The 22,660-nt window shown below is 36.2% G+C and overlaps 1 protein-coding gene across 1 annotated transcript in view; it reads left to right on the top strand.

The window, feature by feature from the left end:
- The window catches only part of TNKS (tankyrase), a 202,131-nt gene that overhangs the window by 44,321 nt on the left and 135,150 nt on the right, over positions 1-22,660 (top strand). The window contains exon 3 of the mRNA XM_070598134.1: positions 21,693-21,788. Within this exon, the coding sequence (XP_070454235.1) occupies positions 21,693-21,788 (96 nt within the window). The remainder of the gene's footprint in view (positions 1-21,692; positions 21,789-22,660) is intronic.

Raw genomic sequence — 22,660 nt, 5'->3', positions numbered from 1 at the left:
ATATTCCCACAATATTGAGACAGGAAACATGAGCAGTTTAATTATCAAAGACTGGTCTTTATAGTTCTAGTGTAGTCTAAACCTACACTTCTTGTTGGCATCTAGAAGTAGAGTAGTTCTCTGTCCACTGAATATATTTACTTTCTTTTTTTTCCCAACAAAATGTGAGTGGGAGCGAGATATATAGCTTCTGAGCAGAAGTAAGAATCAGAGCCTAGGGGCCGGCCCGGTGGTGCAGTGGTTCAGTTCACATGTTCCGCTTCTCGGTGGCCCGGGGTTCTCTGGTTCGGATCCCGGGTGTGGACATGGCACCGCTTGGCAAAAGCCATGCTGTGGTAGGTGCCCCACGTATAAAGTAGAGGAGGATGAGCATGGATGTTAGCTCAGGGCCAGTCTTCCTCAGCAAAAAGAGGAGGATTGGCAGTAGTTAGCTCAGGGCTAATCTTTCTCAAAAAAAAAAAACAACAGAGAGAATCAGAGCCAGTTTACCATATTATATTTTTCCCTACCTTGGTTATTTAGTGATCACATTTTAACCTAGAGCCCTCTGCAGCCTGGGCTTGTGAGTGAGGGAATTTCCCTGCTGTGACTTTCTCAACTTGTAGTGTGAGCAAGAAATGCACTTGTTTTGCTAAGCCAATGAAATGCTGGAATACTTTGTTACTGCAGCATAACCTTGACTACCCTGACTGTAAGACTCTATGAGATTGAATTCATACATAAAGATAAATAATAAAGAAAGGATTGTTTAAGAAGAAGAACTTGTCTGTTTGGTTGCCGTGAAGGAGAAAAATATCTTGGAGCTGATCCTCAAGTGACCCAGGATCATAATAATTTATAATACCGTCCTCCTTGATAATTAGCATATGCAGTTGGTATGTGCATAGTGATGAATTAAATTAAAGTTTCTGTAATCAAAATATATTTACCTTCTAATGTTGCTGTAGGACTGGGTGACAGTCTCTTATACTGAATCAGGTAAGGTGTGAACTTGAGCATGCTCCAGACCGGTTAGTGCCTTGTTACAGCTCCTGTAGTACTCTGCTTAGTTCTTACTTGGTTCTTCTTGCCTGATAGATTGTTAGTTCTCTGTGATAGGGAACTAACAATAATCTTCTTATTCGTTCTTGTATTCTCATTACCTATAAGTGGTATCTAATTATATACTCAAGAAATGTGTGTGGAATGACAAAACAATTCATAAGAAGGTGGTTTTGTTCTATCTGGGTTTTTTGCATTAGTCTTTGCTAATATGGATAAGGAAACTGAGTAATTTTCTACTTCCTGATTAGGTGATATTTTGAGGTTCTTTTATTTTAAAGTAATGTGAATTTGCAGTATGTCCAACACTCCCATATTCATATACAAATATAAAACACATTTTATAGTCAGATATAAATTATGTTTAGATTATCCGCCATTTGTCAAATCATTGTTCTTCTTCCTTAGGATAGGTTGTTGAATACTGATTCACGTCATGCATTGACTTCTGATTGTAATGAATTTTCTATAAAGAATGGGAAGTTAAACATTTGTGGTTGTTCCTTGTCAGTTCAACCCATGAGTTGCTCCTGTTAGGAGCTGAGGAGTTGAGGTAGGGAGGGGGACCAAAGAAAAAGGTGATGTGGTAAATTTTCCAAAAATTGCTGTGAATAGATAATACATCATAAAGTGTCTTCCCTTGAGGCAGCTAAAGTACTTTGCTAAATAGTTTCACTAATACTTACGTCCTGTGCATAAGGCAGCTGATTCAATGAGGAAAGAAAGAAAGCTACTTTGCCATGCTCTGTAGAGCTCTCTAGAGCCATATTCTGTAGAGTATAAAGTTGTTATAATGGAAATGTTTTCTTGATTAAGAACTGAGAGTTCTTTCTGTTTAGTGGAATTTAAGAATACATTTTAAGCATGAAAAATTAATTTCATTCTTTAAGTCTGCAAATGAATTCTTCCTTATTCTTAGTTTAGCTTTTTAGATCATCTAATATTTAGCAAATTTAAAGTGGTGAATAATCTTTACCTAGCTTTACAAAAAAAAAAAACAGAAACAAAAAAAACCCCCAAAACAAAGTCTTAAGATAACCTACTGAAATTTAAACCAGGTTTTTATTATTATAACTCACTCCTAAAGTAATATCCCTCTCATAATTTCCTTGTGAATCCATTTTGTATGTCTACTATCTAGAAACATATATTTACTTTGCTGTACAAACTCCATTTTAGTTTAAATTAGCTAATCCCTTCCATGGTTACCTGTCCTTTGATGAAGTTAAGAGCCCTGGAACTTGGAGTGGCCTGAGATTGGGGGTGGGGGAGCAGAGGGTGGGATCAGTGTTGGACTGCTTCTGGTACATTCTTATTTCTTGTTATTTTAAATATAGTATATTGAAGATTAACAACTTTCTAGTTTTGTCTTAACAGTCTTATTAGAAGTAAGAGATGTTCATTAAAGAAAAATTAGAAAATACACTAATTGTCATACCTTGTTTTCCGTTTATTTAGACCTTTGCTGTCTAATATGGTAGCCATTGAATGAAAATTAGTTAAAATTTTAAAAATTAAAAATTTAATTTCTCAGTTTAACTAGCCACATTTCAAGTGCTTAATAACTGTATCTGGCTGTTGGTTATCATGTTAGTGCAGATATTGAAATTTCCATTGTTGCAGAAAGTTCTATTAGCAGTGCTGTTAGACTCAGTGTACCTGTGTACATAGTTCTTTTTAAATAAAAAAGGGATCATTTGGAGCCAGCCCTGATGGCCTAGTGGTTAAAGTTTGGCGTGCTCCACTTCAGCAGCCTGGGTTTGTTTCCTGACAAGTGGAACCATTCCACTTGTCTGTCAGTAGCCATGCCGTGGTGGCAGCTCACATAGAAGAACCAGGAGAACTTACAACTATACGCAACTATGTACTGGGACTTTTAGGGGTTGGGAGGGAGAAGGGAAAAAGATGAAGATTGGCAACAGATGTTGGCTTAGGGTGAATCTTCCCCTGCAAAAAAAAAAAAAAATTAAAAAATTTAGTCTTAAAAAGCTGAGAGAAAGAAGAGGAGAAGGATGATATTCATCTACTACTCCATATTTAAAAACATAGGCATCATTCAATTCATACTGTTTTGTTTTCTCATTTTTTCACTTTGTATTGTGAATATATTTCATTATCAGTAAATATTTCTAATCTCATTTTTTCTTTTTTTGAGGAAGATTGGCCCTGAGCTAACATCTGTGTCCATCCTCCTCTATTTTATGTGTGGGATGCCTGCCACAGTATGGCTTGATAAGTGGTACATATGTCTGCACCTGGGATCCGAACCAGTGAACTCTAGGCTGCTGAAGCGGAGCATGTGAATTTAACCGCTATGCCACCAGGCTGGCTCCTATAATCTCATTTTTGAAGACTCGCAAAAATTATACAGAAATAACCATGATTTTTTTAATCAGTCACCTATTTTAGGCCATTTAGACTATTTCTGATTTTTCACTTTTGTTTTTTAAACAGTAGTATATGGAATATTCTTTTCATAAATATATATATAAAATTTAATTAGGGTAAATTCTGGAAAGCGACAGCTTCTTAATAATAAGAACCAAAGAAATTGTAGCTGCTGGAGAACTCCTCCAGGGCTCTTGATTTTGTCTGTCATATTATCTATCCAGATGTCATCCATAAATGTGCTAGGTTAAGAAAAGGTATTTTCCACACCTCTTTTACTCTGTGCAGAAATGCATTGAAAATTCAGTGAAGTCTTGGGAATTTGATTTACTTGCTTTTGTTTCATTATTGTCTTCTCCCTTTTTCCTGCCAGAATACCTCCCTTTGGCATTTTAAACATCAATTTTCCATATAAAAACTGAATTGGGATCTTTTAAACAAGTCTCAATGTAGCATTTTCATAAAAATTAAAAGTTGGCAAAATTCCATACTTGTATCCTTAAAACGGAGACGAGCCAAAAATGATGGTAATTTTTCCCTTCTGAAGTAATCCCCACTGGCACTGAGCACTGTTATCTTGAAGACTTGCCCCCTTATTTTCACCTGCTTTCAGGAAGGTTAGAGTATTTATGTATTTACCTAATAAGTTTGGGACCACTTTAGTAGGCATTCTGGATAATGGTGGTAAATATATACATATAGTTTTGTATTTGTTCATTGCATTTTATTTAAATTCCCAGAAGAGCACTAGTATGAATGCTTTCATTCTCCTAAGGCCTTAAGAAAAGATCGGCGGAAAAAGGTCAAAAAACAAGAACAGAAAAACTTTATACATTTTTTAAAGTGATGCAAGACTTTACTCATTGCTGAAGCCCATCTATTAAAGGAATTAATTATACATTGATGTTTAGTTCTAGACTAACCATGATGGTTCGAAACAATCTGTGGATTTCAGTGAGATGCATGGCTTAAGTTTGGTGTTGTATGAAAATGGTATTTGAGCAAATGGCTCACGTAACGAGTCAGGTCTCGTTTTACGTGCTTATCGTGTTATCTGAAACTGGTTGCATATCAGAGCTGTGTCCTCGCTTTGTGCAGTTCCACGGTAACTGAGGTTTCAGAGGCAGCTTCAGATTGGAGATAAAGAATTACGGAGTCCTTCTCGCTCCTCCTTCTCAGCTGACCAAACTATAAAGTTGTTAAGTATAATAATTGCAGTTTTAGACTTAAAAAAATATGTTTTGTACTCTTGTTTTATTTCTTGAATTATTAGGAATCTGTTAATTCTCTTTTTAAAATGGGTGGGTGTTAGACTTTTCATCTGTAAAGAGAATCCAGGATTAAGATTGTAAATCTCCCCATGAGTTGTTTCATATTCAGCCCTCAGATAAGACATTAATAAATCTCACTGGGTGTCCAAATATATGTTTATTTTATGTCAAACCTGAATATTTTTAAATTTGCTGTGATATAAATAATCTTGGTTAGAGATAGAGGGAATCTATTTGTTTTGCCTGTTTGGAGCAGAGTTTTGAGTGTTGGTCTTTTGAAAGAATATGTTTGAGCATGAGGATTGAGGGCCCAAGAGCAAGAAATATTCCAGTGGGTCTCCTAAAATGGAACCCTAGCTGTCAGGGGTGTTATTTCAGAGTCCTGGTTTCATGCTTTCCCCCTGGGGGATTGTTTGATGAGATTAGAAGGAGGACATTGGTCATGGGAGGAGTAAATAAGGGGTTTAGGACAAATGTGTAGATGTGCTTTCAGAATTCACGTAAGAGGAAGAAAGCTTGAGTTACAATTCTGGGGTCATCTTGGCTTGTTACTTGTGTAGAGTAAGGTAGAAAGTAAATGCTTGGCTTTAGAATTAGGTGTGAATTTCACTTTACCACTTAAAAACTGTGATCTTGCACAAATAATTGAGTTGCTTTGAGCCTCAATTTCTCATTTATAAAATGGATATCATACCTACTGTATCAGATTGCGAGGAGAAGTGAAATGAAATAATAAAGTGGGCAGAGCCTCGGTAAATGCTTGTTTTCCTCACACACTTTTCCCTTGGGTGGCAGCAGTAAGGTGTTCTCATAGGTCATTTTTGTATTCTGAAGCTCAGTAAAAGCTTAATGACTGACTGGTTGGCAATTACCGTATGCTGCTCTTTGTTACTATCAATGTGAATTAGTGTTATGTCCTTTGTTCCATATCCTTTGTAATTTTGTAAACTGGAGTTGTGATTTGATAAGACATGAAATCATTTTTTTATTGCAGTTTAAACCTAGTCAGTGGAGACACTGCAAGTAGGATAAATGGAAAATTATTAATGTAACTTAGACATTTTCCCACAAATATTTCAGTAGCAAGAGTATGAAGTTCTAGTGATTTGCTGTGCCTGAGTATAAAGCATACAGAAGCTTGACAAATAGTGAAGAGTTGTGAACAATGATTAATATTTTTTTAAAGCAAATTAATTATAAGTGAATAGTTCTTCAAGCTGCCAGAGGGCGTCATCTTAGTTGCTGTTTCTGAAAATTGCAACCTGCTAGGAATGAGAGAGGGGAAAAGGTCAGAGGAGGAATTACATTAAAAGAAAAAGGTGTCTCGTCCTCCTCAACACTGGGGATGGGAGCTGAGGTGGGATGTGAAAAATGATTAAATACTGTCATTAGGAAGAATTGTTCAGAGGATAATTTATCCCATCCAATAGAAAAACAAAACTAAGGTTTTTAAAAAAATTATTTGGTGAATTTCCCAAAGTATGAAAACTTCTTAAGAGCTATATTCTGTGTGTTCTTCAGATTGAAAGCACAACAGTGTATTGAAGTTTCAGCCTGTTGAGTCAGTCCTCAGAGGCATAGGAAAATAATAATAGTGGTATGATTTCTTCAGAAACTAAAGTTCAAAGCAGAATCTGAATATTATGGTACAGGTTCAATCCTGTGTTCCTTGTGGAAATTGTTTTTATATGTGTAACTTTAAACCTTGTATCTAGTAGCACTAAAACTGATTTTAATTGGTCCTAATGTTTTATACTAATGGAGAGTTTGAGGCCTTGAGAGAGGAGAGGCGGGGTTACCAATTTAGGGAAGGGGTCAGAACCTCCAGTGAAGGGTCTGCCCATCTCTCCCAGAGACAGATTGGGAGGCACCTTTTGCTTGTGGTCGTTGTCCCTTAGGACTATAAAAACTCTGTGATCCTGTTATAAACTTGGATGGTCAGACTGTAAAGATGTCTGCTTTATTCCTTATTAGTGTTTCATTTAGCTGAGTCCAGTCGCGTTTTAGAAGTAATCTCCCCCTAAATAAAAGGAAGCATGTAACAGTTGACTTGGTGCAAATGAATTCATTGTTCCTGGGGCTGTTACCAGTTTGCCTTTATTTCAGTCTAACAGAGATTTTTTAGAACTCTCTGTACACATTTTGAAAAGGAGATGAAAAGATCCAGATTGAAGGGACAGGGTGTTGATTGAGTCCCTATTGTGTGCCAAGAACCAAGCTAGGTTTGTATGTGTTGTCTCATTTAGTTGTAAAGGCTCTCTTCGGGGATAGGGAGTGTTGAATGAAAGAGGAAATTGAGATAGACGTGAAGTAACTTGTGTAACTTGCACACAGCAGTTATTCTAAAACACAGGTTTGTCTGACTCCTGGACAGTGGTTTCTTTCAGACTTCACTCCCTGGGGTTTCCAGGTAGAAAGAGAGATGCTTTGTTATAATCGTTCTTAAATTTATTCCATTGCCTGCTTTATGTTATAATAAATTGTGGTTTGTGTAAGTAGATAATGCTGATTTCACAAATGTATTATGGCCTGGCTTAACTTTTTATTGCAAAAAGGATATAATTGGTCTTGGATATAAAATTTGCCATCTATACATACAGAATAATCCATATCTAAGTTACTCCAGGTATGTTGGACCTTTTTAAAAATTCTTTATATTTATAATAAAACTTTGACAATAGGTTTTTTTATTATTATAAAATTTAATGCCAAAGTTTGTTCATGAAGAACTACTCTCCTATGTAAATTCAATAAAATTTTATTTCCTTAGATTAATTTTCTGAGTAATTCCATTTTTTCTAATGTCTTTTAAAAAAAGTTCTATATGTACATGCTTAGTGTGTGCTGGGCGCTGTTCTAAGAGCTCCTCAAATATTTATTTGTTTTGTCCTCCTGATAACCCTGTGAGGTAGCTTCTATTCTCATCTCCTGATTGACGGGTGAGGAAATGGAAGCACAGAGAAGTGAAGGAGCTTCCTTGGGTCCCAGAACTAGGAGATGGCAGAACTGGGATTCCAGCCCGTGTAGTCTGCCCCAGAGGACTGGCTCCTGACCACAGCTGCATTCTTAACCTTAAGTATGGTGTGTTGCCATCACTAAGTAAACCAGATTTAGTAGAGAATTTGTTTTTTTGAATGTTTTAAAAAATTGTGGCATGTGGAAAAAAGTATAAATGAGTATCTAGTGAGCTACATAAAAACTAATTCACTGAGGTGGAATTAAATAATGTATCATAAGTATGTTAGTCCCCGATGTTGACAGAATTCTGAATTTTTGGCGACTTTTGTATGACATGCAAAGACTAAAAAAGGTATGCTTAAAAACCTGGACTTCTGCATAATAGAAGATTACTTCTTTACTATTTTACCTAAGACATTTCTATAGTCTCCGCAATATCACAGATTCTGGATTAATGGATTATTTTATATTGGTCTTATTTATCTAATGCTGTCATCATATTTAATGTTATTCACTTGACAGGAAGAACTATCCAGTTTTTATTTCTCCATTGGTTACAAATTAATTACTTTAAACAGTAGCTTTAAGAGAAGTATCATTTTGGTAAACATACTTAAACAGCATGGGTAAAAATAATTTTTGTCTGAGGAGAAATATCTTTCTCATTTCTCTTGTTATAAAAATAATACATGTTTGTAATAAACATTAAAACAATGTAATAATATGTAAAATAGAAAGTGGAAGTCCCAATTATTTCACTCTCTCAGAGATATACTTTTTGTAAACTTATTTATTTACCACATATAAATATATCTGCATAATAGTTTAAATTTAGGACCTGTTATTGTGGTAAATACCCATTGAGGTGTCTTCCCAAGTGTTCTCATAGAACCACCGCATTTTTCCCCATCACCATTGTTGCTATTGCCTCTTCCTGCTTGTCTGACCACACTTTTGAGGTCCAGAACCAGATATTGAGACAAGCCCGCCCACATTCCCTTTAGTGAGAGTGGGGAATTAAGCCTTAGATATTGCAGGTGTGTGTATCGTCTGTATCTGGGGGGGATGGCGGCAGTGCTGGCAGACAGGGATAGACAGCAGCAAGACAAAGTTTTGGACATGTTCCTGCCTTTGCTTTGATAAGATACCTCTATTCTTTAATAAATTTTGCTATTTAAGTTAGCTAAAGTAGTTTTTCTCCCTTGTAAATTAAAAAAACCTCTAATTGATAAAGTCAGTACTCAAAGATATATTCATAGATCACAGCACCTTAAATTTAGAGGGATCCTTAGAGATCATTTTTGTTATTTACTCTTTACTCTTATTTACTATTACTTTTTAAAACTTATTTTGTAGTTACTATTTTGCTTTATTGATTTACTACTTACTTATTTCCTATTATGTTTTTAAACCATGGAAATGTTTCTTCAGATGAAACCTAATGCAGTAACCCGATATCTAAAAGTATTCAGCGACAGGAGAAGCATAGAGAACCTAAAGAGCAGTAGTCTCACCCGGGAGCAGTTTTGCCCATTGAGGGGCTATTTAGCCAGGTCTAGAGACATTTTTGGTTGTCACAATGGGCGAGGAGGTGCTATTGCCGGTGCTGTTAAACATCCGACAATGCACGGGACAGCTCCCCACTGTTAAGTACACACTGCAAGACGAGTGAAGCCCAAAGCTAGGGCCTGACTAATTTGACTGGTAAAGATGCAACAAGTCACTTTCAGATTTAGATAGTTTATTACTTAGATGGCAAAAAGAAGGGTACGTCAAGGTGCCGGCCCGCTGTGCTCTGTGTACCACAGACCAAAAAGGATGACACTGAAAGAAACAAAGGACCAAATGATTGCAGCACGAGTTGTGGGATACCCTGCGCTGAAGGGCCAGTAGAAGAGGAGAGGGAGAAAGGCCCATACTCCTCAGAAGTGGGAAGCAGTGAGACACTCTCATGACAGTTTCCAGGGGAGGCAGAGAGGTGAGTGCACGATGGCCTTGGAGTAGCTCTTGCAGGTCTCTCATCCTCTCTTATTCCCAGAGATCACAAGGCCTTGACCAAGACTCTGATAAACAGCGATTCAAGTCTTTGTGTAGCATATGAGGATACCTGCAGTCTCTGGGGCGCCATGGTGAAGCCATTGCATTACCCTGCACCTGCAGCAAAGAAATTATCTGGTCTAAAATGTTAATAGTTCTGAGGTTGAACTCTGCTCTAGAGTAGCTCTGTTCAGTAGCAATATAATGCCAGACAGAAATGTAACTTAAAATTTTCTAATAGCTACATTAAAAAGAAACGTGATAATAATTTAATAATATATTTTATGTAAGCTGACATATCCAAAATATTATTATTTCAACATGTAATGAGTATAAAACATTATTAATGAAATTTTTCAACCAAGCTTCTGAAATATAGTGTGTATTTTATACTTAGAGCAGCTCTCAATTCAAACAAAATTTTCGTCAGTAGTACTTAATCTGTATTTAGATTTAGTAAAATTTACAATTGAAAAAGTAGATTCACATACCTAAAGTGTTCCAAACATATTAAGCATTTTCCAATAACTGAATTATTTATCAATTTTAAAATTTAAATTAATTAAAATTGAATATAATTGATAATTCAGATCGTCAGTCTTACTAGCCACATTTTAAGGACTCAATCCCCATCTTTGGCTAATGGCTACTGTATTGAACAGTGTAGCTCTAGAACACCAGGAGATGACTAACCATCTTAATTTATGGCTAATGAGAGCAAGCTGGGACCACACAACCATCACTTAAAAACTTTTCTCCTGAAACCCAGCGTCCTCAGTTCTCTGTTCATTGTACTAGAATACCTGTTCTTCAAGTTCCATTTTAGAAGAGCTTTATAAGTAGGTCACATTGGACCATGCATTATATTATGAGGTTCTCAGGGGTTTCTCCAAAGGGTATTAAGATGAAAGAAGCCTCCTTCACTCAGTGAATGTCACTACTCATTCAGTGAAAAGACACCACTGAGCATAAAAGAAATAAGCTAGAGCTTATGTTCTTGAGAGAAACTTGCTTATTGACATGAGTATATTGAGAGAGAACAGAATTGATCATTTTTTCTGAGTCCCAAATTTTAATTTGGTAGACAGAGCCAGTGTTTATCTGCCATGAATGTTAGAATTTAATGTTTAGTTTATTTGGGGTAGAAACTCTGCTGTGAAAAAGATGGATCTTAATAATTGAAGAGAATTCTAAAAAGAAATGTAAGAAGGAAATAAAATATTTAAAAAATGCAAAATTTTACAAATGAAAAGAAATATTAAATTATATCAAGAGTTTTCTTTGATTTGGCTCATCAGATAACCTTATATATCTTGGTTGCAGAATAGTGTTGTAGAAAAACTTTGATTATATCTACTTTACTATTACCATTTATTTAAGCAGAGTTTTTAAGGTATATCGTAATTTAATTGATGTTACCTAAATTACCGGTATAGGGAATGTATAGGACTGTGGTGTTTTTACAGTTGCAAACATACCTGGAAGCAGAGATAGAAATAAATTGTTACTTATGCTATATAGAATAACATATAGTTAGGGTAGGCTCAAGAATTATTTCTCTCTGATGTATTTTGTATACTGTTACTCAATTACCTGCTTTCTATTGAGTTATGGGCTATTTTTTAAATAGCATTTTCCCCTAATTTATATGTGTAACATTTTTTTTTCTGTGTCACTGAGTTTATCCTGTGTGGGCTTCTTGAACCTGTGGACTGGTGTCTTTTGTTAGTTCTGGGAAAATCTTAGGTGTCGTCTCTTCAAATGTGTATGTGTTTTCTCTTTCTTTTAAGACTGGTTACAACATGTTAGACCTTCTCCCTCTGCCCTTCATCCATGATTGTCTCTCCATGCAGCGTTCTTGCAAATATTATCAACGTATTTTCCAGTTCAGTAATTTTCTCTTTAGGTATTTCTGATCTGTGGTTAAACTCCTCTATTGAACTTTTAAAAAAGCCAACTTTATTGAATTATAACAAAATAAGTTGGAGATAATTAAATAAAATGCATCCATCTTAACTGTACATATTGATGAGTTTTGACAAATGTGTACACCCATGTAACTACCAGCACAATCAGTTTAATAAAACATTTTCATCATTCTGTGAAATTCTCTGGTGCCCATTTGCAGTCAGTTTTTTTTTCCTCTCCACCATCCCCAGGCAGCAGTTGATCTTTTTTCTGCCACTATAGATTAGTTATCTGTTCTAGAAGTATGTTCTTTGCTGTCTGGCTTCCGCTTTGGTATATCCTCATTAATACTTAGTATTGTCTGTCTTTTAAATTTGCGCTTCTCTGTTGACTAATGATGTTGAACATCTTTTCATGTATTAGTAATTTGTATGTCTTTAAAGTGTCATAGTCTTTTGCTCATTTTTCAAATTGGGTTTTTTTTTTTATAATTGATTTGTAGGAGTTTATTATATAATCTGGATCTGAGTTCTTTATCATACATGTTTGTTGCAAATGTTCTGGTCTGTGGTTAGTTTTTTTTTTTTTTTTGAGGAAGATTAGCCCTGAGCTAACTACTGCCAATCCTCCTCTGTTTGCTGAGGAAGACTGACCCTCAGCTAACATCCATGCCTATCTTCCTCTACTTTATATGTGGGATGCCTACCACAGCATGGCGTGCAAAGCAGTGCCATGTCCACACCCGGGATCTGGACCAGTGAACCCTGGGCCGCCAAAGTGGAATGTGCACACTTAACCACTGCGCCACCAGGCCAGTCCCTGTGGTTTGCTTTTTCATGTTTTTTTTTTTTTTTTTTAAATAAACTGCTGTCTTTCTTTTGTTTTTTTTTTTTTTTTAAAGATTGGCCCTGAGCTAACATCTGTTGCCAATCTTTTCTTTTTTTTTCTTCTTCTCCCCAAAGCCCCCCAGTACATAGTTGTATATTCTGGTTGTAGGTCGCTCTAGTTCTGCTGTATAGGATGCTGCCTCAGCATGGCCTGATGAGCAGTGGTAGTTCCATGCCCAGGATCCAAACCAGCAAAATCCTGGGCTGTCAAAGTGGAACGCACGAACTTAACCACTCTGCCATGGGGCCAGCCCCTCATGTTCTTAATGATGTCTTTTGAAGAGCAGATAGTCTTCATTTTGATGAAGAACAACTTTTCAATAATTTCTTTTATGGTTTAAGCTCTTTTTATCCTAAGAGATCTTTCCTATCTCAAGATCATGAAGATTTTCTTCCATGTTTTGTTCTACAAGTTTTATTGTTTTAACTTTCATATTTGAGTTTATGTCTTGTTTGGAGTTAATTTGTTTGTATAATATGAGGAAAGAGTCAAGTTTTGTGCTTTTGTTTTTTCTTTTCTATGTAGATAACCAGTTGTGTCAGCATGATTTGTCAAGAAGACTGTTTTTGTCTCCATTGAATTACCTTGCCTCCTTTGTAGATAAATCACTTGGCCATACATGTGTTGGTCTTTTTTCTGTTCCTTTGATCTAAATATCTATGTTTGTTCCAATAATACCCTGTCTTAATTACTATAGCTTTACAGTAAATATTGAAATTACTTAGTGTGACTCCTTCAACTTTTCAAGTCTAGAATTTCCCAGTTGGTTCTTAGAGTGTCTCTCTGTTTATTTCTTCAGTCCATATTTTCCTTTAATTCTTTGAATTTGTTTATAATAGTTGCTTTAAAGTCTTTACTAAGTCCAACATCTGGGTCATCTTGGATATGATTTCTTTGGACTATTTTTTGTTGTTCTTGACTCTTGATCACATTTTCCTTTTTCATTGTATGTCTAATAAGTTTTGATTCAGTGTTAGACATTGTAGAGATTATGCAATGTTAATTTCACTTTCTATGAAAAAGTTTTATTGTTGTTTTAACAGAATTCGATTGCTGGCAAATCACGCTGAACTTCTGAAGGTTTGATTTTACGCTTTGTTAGCGCATTATTGTGGAAAGCCTAAAGTGTTTCCCCAGTTTTTTTTTTAACATATTGGGACTCAATCTCCAGATTCTGTCTCCTTTGCAGGTCTTGTTGAGATGTAGTTTTAGAGTTTATTGGGGTGTGTCTAGACTAGGGCTTATTCTAAGGCAGAAGTTTTCAAATATTTTGGTCTCTTTGCATTTTTAAAAGTCATTGAGCATTTTAAAGAGCTTTTGTTTATGTGGGTCATATACAACATATTAGAAATCAAAACTACAAACATTAAAAAGTTACTGGTTTCTTTAGCAAATAGCAAATTCATTATGTGTTAATAGAAATAATATTTTTATGAAAAATAACTATATTTTCCAAAACAAAAAAGTTAGAATAATTGGCCTTGTTTTATATTAATGAAAATATCTTTACTATATGACTTAATCAAAGTCAGCTGGTCCCCATTGGCTTCTGTGTGTGATCTATTCTGATGAAGGTCCAAATTGATAGTTGGAAGAGGGAAGTGTATTTAATAACCTTTTTGAATAATTGTGGATATTCTTTTTTGATATCCCATCCAAACTTGACCAGTGGTAGTTTCTTAATGGTTAACTGCAATATGGACCTGAAACCATATGAAAAAACTTTTTGTATTCTGTAGCATCACAATCTGTTGGTCTGTCTTTCCCTTAGAAAAGATCTTGTACCCAAGCGTGATCTTGTAACAGTTTCCATTGGTCATTTTGGAAATATTGGTTCACTGAGTTACGCAGATATTCTAAAGTGTTGACACATTTTTTTATGCTATATCAAAAAACTACATTTGTTATAATTACATTGATGTCAGCAGAAAAGTAAGTGTTTAGAAGTTCCAGCTCATGTAGGCAAATAAAAAATTTTGCAAAATTCTGACTTCTTGAAAGTTTAAATTTTATTATTGACATTTTAAAAAAGTCCGCCTGATACCCAAGACTGAATAACCATAATAGTTTTGTTAGTTTGTCTTTTAATTAAAAGTGATGTTTCAGGACAAAAAGCAGTAGTTTAGCTTGCAACTCCAGTAATTACACAAATCCTTTACCTTGAGACAACCATTGTTACTTTGATACATAATGGAAGTCCTTTATACATTCTTTCCAGTTCTTCACAGAGAATATTAAAAAGATGTGTATCCAAGGGTCAGGATTTAATAAAATTAATAATTTTTACTATGTCATCAAGGACATTCTAAAATGAAACTGCCTTCTTTTTTCACTGCAAATGCATGGTAATGAAGAATGCAGTGGGGGCTGGCCACGTGGCCGAGTGGTTAAGTTCGCGCGCTCCGCTGCAGCGGCCCAGTGTTTCGTTGGTTCGAATCCTGGACGCGGACATGGCACTGCTCATCAGACCACGCTGAGGCAGCATCCCACATGCCACAACTAGGTGGACCCACAACGAAGAATATACAACTATGTAATGGCGGGGGGCTTTGGGGAGAAAAAGGAAAAAAAAAAAAAAAAAAAAAAAAAAAGAATGCAGTGATCACTCATATAGTTTGATGCCACTGCCTTAATTTGTCTAAGTTACCAGCAATTTTATCCTCCATTGCTTTTGCACCGTCAGTCCAAATGCTAACACAGTGAAACAAGGAAATTGTGTTGTAATGTTATTGTGAAAATAGTTTTGACGTTGTAGACCCCAACTCTGTGCTCTAGAGTATGGTGCTTATTCATGACTAAGTTGGCCTTTCTGTTTTCCCAGATCTGTACCGTGTGTGTTAATGAGGTGTTTTTAGGATCTCTTTACTCTCTTAAGGCCAGAATTTCAGTTTTTCTCAGCACTACTCTCCCCCCTAGCACCTCTTGATCTCTACTAACTCTGTTATGCTTTCAACCCATAGCAGCTACTACCTGTTAAGCCTCAGGTGGTCTTGTCTTACACATATACAGCCCAGCCCACGACTCTGTTACCACAGGGCACGCCTGCACAAACATTTGGGCCCTGCTCTCTGTGCAGGTCCCTTCTCTCCAGCTTCCCACCCTGCAGGTTCCAGCCAGTTCATCTGCCCTGAATTCAGATGTCTGTCTTCTCAGCTCAGCATGACCACCATGTTCTTCTCTGATTCCAGTTGTGTGCCCATGGTTGGCAAATTGTCTTAGGCAGAGAGTTGAGTGATTATGGTGCCCATCTTTTAGTTTCCTTTCTTTGAAGGATCACAGTTTAGCACTACTATTCACTACTGCCTTCAATTAGTTGCTTTTATATTTTGCCCAGTTTTGTACTTTTCATCAGGGAGGGAGGGAGGGCTAGTCTGATACCAGTTACTCCATCCTGGCTGGTAACCGAAGCCTTCATTTTTAATTTTAGTTATTACATTTTTATTTTTTGTTGTTCTTTTTGGCTCTTTTGCAAATTTGCCTTATCACTTTTTATAGTTTGCAATAACTTAGACATTTCAGCTTGTTTTTTATTTCATTAAACACAATAAGCATAGTTCTTTTTATAAAATATGTCTAGTAATTCTGGTATCTAAAGTTTTTATGGGTCTGTTTTGTGTTGTCTGTTGCTGCTAGTTGTTGCATCCGCATTTTAGATTACTTCTGTGCCTGGTTATCTTGGCTAGGTGCTAGACATTTTACTGTATGTTTATAGGAATAGTTTTCGCCCTTTGATGAAAGCACCTTCGCCTAAGAGGATGGGAGTGTCTGTCTGCCAGATGCCCTGGCATTACTGCCACTCTAGGACCACCTTAAATCAAATTCAAGCTTTCAGATAGCCTGGACACCCAAACTTTCCAACCAGAGCTTTGATTCTGTACTTGGGCTAGTTCACATCCACTTTATCCTCATCCTGAGGGTACAGCCCTTATTGTGTGCAGAGAGTCTGTTAGAATCCTTATTTTGGGGAGGTTCCTGGGCATTAATTGCTGTTCCCTTTGCCCCATAAGACATTGAAAGGACACATTTTTCTGCATCAATAATTGCTTTCAGAACAAAGGCAGCTTCCACACATGTTTACCCTCTGGATTCACTTTGCTGTTCAGTTTTGGGCTGGTAATTCTTTAACTGTCTTATTAGCTCTTAGATGATTTTAAGAAGTTATGTTTTTGTTTCTGTTTTAAATCTAGTTCTGCTCATTGTTTACAGCCTAAGGGTTGGTCCAAATCAGCAAGTCTGCCAATACTGAAAACAGGAAATTGTGCCATTTAAATTCTAATTCAAATTCAGTAAGCCATACTGCTATATAGGATAGCACTGGTTGCTTGAATTTTCATGTTTACTGTTAGTGGTAAATCAGCTCTTGATGATTTTTAAAAAATAAAATATATCAGGTTACTTTTATGCTGTAGTAAATAAAGTGTATCTTGAATGAAAAGATAAATGGTTTTTTAAAATATGTGCAGTATATAAATATATTCGCTATTATAGTGATATAACATTATGCCATTGTATAGTATTATACCATTATAATATTGTACGTATTTCTATAGAAGAGGTGGTCTGAATATGTATTAACCACAGGATATGTCATATGTATCACTTTAAAAAAAATAATTTGTCTCTTAAAACCCGTGTGTGTTGGTGAAAGTCCCATGCATTGAAAATTGTAGCTAGTTAAAATTTGGTCACTTGATATTTTGCTCTGAAGTTAAAAAATTTATTTGCTAAGATATCTGTTGAACTTGGTCCTTTGTATGATTGAATTTTTGAAACTCGGTCAAATGAATATCTTTATACACTTTAAGATGACTATGAATACTTGAAAAACGTTTCAAACGTAACTTCTTTTAAAATTGTCTGTTCACGGTGAAGAACAGTTTTAGACCCTGTGTAGCTCTAAAGTTCAAATAACAAACAGAATTTACAGTATTCTAATAGGGGGATATCTGCCATTTAAAGTGAAAACTATAGTAAAGCACTTTCTGATAATTTACCTAAAAGACTTGCTACATTTTTAGCTTGGAAAGTTCACATTGTTTCTATCTTCTTAAGTCAGTTAACAACCCCCGTAGTTAAATACAGTTTATCATGATAGCACTTTGTATTTTTCTAGGAATTTGACAGGGTAAAGCTTTGCATACATGTAGAAATATTTTTATTTGGAAGAATTAAAATGATGTGAGAGCTTAAATTGAATAGGCTTGAAGAATTAAATGAAACAGTGTCAGTCTCTGCTGCATTGGTCACAGGCTAAAGGCATGCTTTCTGAATCTGGCTCGCTGTAGCTCAGTGCTTGCACCAGAAATAGGAAAATCACATGTCCTTCTTGCCATAAGCTCTTTGAGAATGACATTTTGAATATTGTGATCCTACCTTAGTTATAACTATCTGTTATTATGCTAGCTGTTATGTTTTCTCCATCTTTCTCACTTCAAAAGGAGATAAATGGATTTAAAATAACATCAGTAGAACAACTGGATACAGCCAAATCATTTGGAATTTGAGGTTTGATAATGCCCTAATTGGTTAAAGATAGTACAGGGAGATTTTGAATAGCCACAGTACACAGTATGTGGTCTTGAGTTTCTGCACTGAATGCTACTCAGATTTTAATTTTCCTCTTTTTCTTTCAAACCTTTGTATATTGTTTGTATATTTTGAGAACTTTGCTTTATATATTTGTGGTACTTTCAAAGAAGAATCTGTTTTATATCAGTGTGCTGTCAATGTATATTGATTTTACAAGATGAATTTATAATTGTATTATGTATGAGTAGTCACATTTTATTATTCCCTTTGGTAGTTCAGAACTTTGAATGCAAATTTTGAAGCATCCAGAATTGAGAGTCCTATGTGCTGCCACTTCAGGTACAGACTGATAGTTCTTGAAAGCTATTGTCATTACCTCTGCCTAAAGTATGTGCTGTTCTTCTGGTTTTAGAAGATGCCTTGAAGCAACTCTTTTTTTTTATTTTAACGTATGATCTTAGATCTTAAGCCTTCAGGTCTTTGGTTGTAACCGTAAAAGCATCATCAGGAGTTGAGGCCTGCCCTAGGTGTCTAGAAGTCATCTGTCTAGTCCAGCTCCTTCCCTTCCTAGACCTGGGAACTGAGGCCCAAGGAGTTTTACGTGTGCCCTGGCTCAGTGCTTCTCCGACCGTCCACGGGAGGGGACTCATTTTTTTCCTCCCCAGTGCGTGGCAAGCCAATAATTTTGTAAACTGCAATAAAAGTGAAGTACTGGAAGAAGTAATTTTAAAATGACATATACAGTTCTAATTGCTTCCTCTTAATTTCTCTGCTTATCTCAATGTAGCTGGATTACAACGAGTTCTGGGACTGGAACAGTCCATAGAGCACGCTTTGTATATCACTGTCCAAGGTCGGAGTTGGCAAACCATGACTCGTGGGCCAAATCCAGCTCACCCCTTGTTTTTTGTATGTCTTGCAAGCTAAGCATTGGTTTCACATTTTTAAATGATTAAAAACAATCACAATAATATTTTATGACACATGAAAATTATACGAAATTCAAATTTAGTATGCTTAAATAAAATTTTGTTGGTACACAGCCACACACATTCTTTTAAGTGTTGTTTATGGCTGCTTTCCCCTGTAATGGTGAGGTTGAGGCAGGGGTAAGGAGATGAGACAGAGACCATGTGGTCTACAAGGCCTAATAGATTTCCTGTCTGAAGTTCTGGCGCTCAAACAAAGCACTGAGTTAGTAGTTCGTGGGAGAGTTGAGAGTACAAATAGGGTCCGCATTTTAAAATGTGCTTTAATATTATCATCAGCTGATACGTATTATCAGGCTGTGTGCTTAGTACTTTTGCATACTACTTTTTGTTCTCATTTAATCCTCCCACCACTGGCTGCCCTTTTATAATAGTTAGATTGAGATCTTTCCTGGTCTGGTTATAAATACCTTTACTGACCCTAAAACACTTAACCCTACTGAGTTTTGTTTTTTTAACTCCTATCTGGTGAATTAAAAATGGTTGAATATGTTCTAATGTGAATTTTGTTATCAGCATCTGGTTAGGAAAATTCAGCTGCTTCTTCCCCATTGCTATGTTACTCTGCAGTGATGCTTCTGTGTCTTCAGTCCAGTGAAAGAAATAGGTATGATGCAAAAATACTTGGAAAACAGGTTTTTCTAGTAAAGATTACCCCTATTAAAGTCACCTAAAACAAAACTGCAACTAACCCATAATAGCAGATTTTTCTTGCAAAATAGCAAAGATATAATAGGTGAAATACTAGTTACAGTAAAAAAGAGTGAGATTTTAGGTGACTTTAGCAGGAACAATAGGCTTTCAGTGTTTTGCCTGTGCCACTCATTAAGCTGCAAAATAAAAGCTCTCATCATATTATTGTCAAGTCTTGTTAAATTAATACATTGCTTTACTTCTTGTTTACAGCATGTTCTGAAGTTCTTGAAGTATGCAATAAAAAACTCGGCTTTTCATGGTAGCTGTGATTTCTTTGTTTTCCTACCCTTTGCATGTGATCACTCAGCAGCTAAATAAAGATAGAGCGATAGCTGTCAGCTTTGCATTTGATACATAAGTCTGCTTCATGATAAAGACCCGTGACAAGCTAGACCTTCGTGTTGGGATTTCTTCCTCGAATGAAAAAAAATGTTGCTGTGAAAGCTTGCTCATTATGATGAAAGAGGAACTATGGTTTGATACTGTGGTATTTGCTGTTTTATTCTACTTAATCTTGAGTCAGTTTGTAAACATTGGGAAAATGATTATATTTGTTGCTTACCTTCAAGAATGAAGTAATGTACAAAGTCTTGGCAAAATCTCCCTGCATCTTCTCAAGCCCTGGCTAGTTTTTATGATCCCAAGTCTGAAAGTGCCCAAGATTTAATGCAAGAGATGCTGATGCACACTGTCCCAGCAGCTGCGTCCTAGTTCTAGATAAAGCTGTTCCTTTGTACATAATAACAAAGCCATTAGATGGCTTATGCATTAAAGGAAGAGGAAGAGCTTTATGAATAGCAGGACTTACTACTTAGTAATATATGAGGATTGCCTTCCAGATATTCCAAAAGAATATGGGTATTTTAGCATGGAACTGTTAATCAATGAAAATTTGGAACTCTTCAACAGTAGTGGCTCAGGTGTTTTTAGACATTATATGACATGTTTTTGGCCACTTATTTGAATTTAATATTTCTGCTTTGTTTTAAACTTATGCTATAGTGTAGTGATAAATGACAACAACTCCTGTTCTTTCTGGGAGTACACAAAATCTTAATTTGAAGTGTTAGAATAACTTGTAATTGAACTGTGCTTATTTGGACTAGATTTTAATATATTTATTAGTTCAACCGTTGGTTGGGTAGTATAACACCCACCCTCCCTCTCTCCCTATACACACACATACCAAATGTAGTTGAGAAGTGTTTCGGATTAATAAATTATTATATCTGGATTTTATTGAAACAGTGGTTGTCTCTTTTGGGAGCCTCTATATCTAAAAATTCTTTACAGCTACTTTCTACTCAATATAGCATGCGCAACATTCATTCCTTAGCATATGTTATAGTGATTGAGTTTCTGTTTTTAAAAATTTTTGATGGAAAGAATTATTGTAGAAGGTGGGGGTTTTTTTGCAGCTTGACTGCAGGGGACCAGAGGTGCATGCATTACTATGTCTGTTAAACTTCTTGGAAGCAAGCCAGTCTGTTATGGTGAGTTTCATGTGTAAGCGGTGAGCCACTAAAAGGCTTGCACAGTGTTACAACTATTCGGAGGAGAGGAGGAAGCGTTCGGAAATTCGGCAGTAAAGCAGCAGCAGCAACAAGCAGCACAGTGGTGGTGAAGACAGGCAGGTTCATGGCGAGCCGATTCCACAGTGAGAGGCAGGGAGCCCTGGCTTCCTCTCCTGCTGCCTGAGGAGGCAAACCCGAACTGTCTATTGCGAGATTTTTCTAGTTCCATGTTTATGCTGTTCAGTCATGTGATGATACTGTACCATAAGTTGCCAACTTCGCTGTACTCTAGAGAGGCTCCTTTGCTGCAGTGCTTTTTTTTTCCTTTCTTTTTCTTTATTCTTTTTTTTTTTCTTGAAAGAGAAAAAATCGTGCAATGTATGTTTATGCCTGCACCATGCCGAGGCGACACTTACCAGTAAACAATCTTTGTATCCCTGAGGTGAGATACTGTTTCTGCTTTCCCTGCACAGTGCTGCTGCAGCACGGAGCGGATCCGAACATTCGGAACACTGACGGGAAGTCAGCCCTGGACCTGGCCGATCCATCAGCCAAAGCTGTCCTCACAGGTAAGGAGACAGAGCTGCTGAATTATTTCATGTGGAACTACAGCTTGATTTCATAAAATCTCCAGTCATTGAATTGTATTTTCCTCTACTGATTAAGCTCAACAAATATGTATGCCATCACCTCTACTTTATTATTGATTTGATATATTAACTGTCTCATTAATTGCTCTGCTGTCCATGAGCATAAGCAGTAAGGTTGTTTATTCTACTTCAGATTGCTGAGAATTATAGTGTTAAGTGGTAACATACATTTTCACTCATATTTTAGTTATTTTTTATGGTTTAGAACATAATTTTCCGGTCCTTCATCCTCTCGGTTGATTCTTTGGAAGATCCCCACTATAGAGCGAGCAGGGGTATTTGAATTACTTGTAAAAGTAGTTTGGATCGGAAAGACAACCTGCTGCCTTATTACTGAGATCAGTGGTTAAATAAAATATGATGCTGCTTCTCCCTTGCCACTCGGTTTATATTTTTGTCGTATCTTCTCACTTCTACCATGATAGCTAAGTACTTTTTAACTGAGGCAATGTATTACCTTTTTACTTCAGGTAATGAAAATTTTTGGCTTAAGTATTGGTTTTATTAAGGCAATGTCAAGAACTGGCAAAGAGGAATTGCTAGAATAGAAAGGATCTGTCATAACAATATAGAAAATAATGCTCTAAGTGATACGATATTGAGCAGCTGTTTTCATTGATCTTCATTCGCAAAATGCTGCATTGGATCTATTTTTGTTTTTATTCTGAGCATCTGAGTTCTGCTGCCTTTGCCTTCTTTCACTTAACTGACCTTTGTCATGTGCAGCCTCTTTGTCACTGCAGTGCTAACAGTATTGTTTTAGGTTGTGTGAAAGTAAATGACTTCTAGCT

Source organism: Equus przewalskii, chromosome 28 (genome assembly GCF_037783145.1).
Source record: "Equus przewalskii isolate Varuska chromosome 28, EquPr2, whole genome shotgun sequence".
NCBI classification, from domain to species: Eukaryota; Metazoa; Chordata; class Mammalia; order Perissodactyla; family Equidae; genus Equus; species Equus przewalskii.
This window is presented reverse-complemented; position numbering and strand designations above follow the sequence as displayed.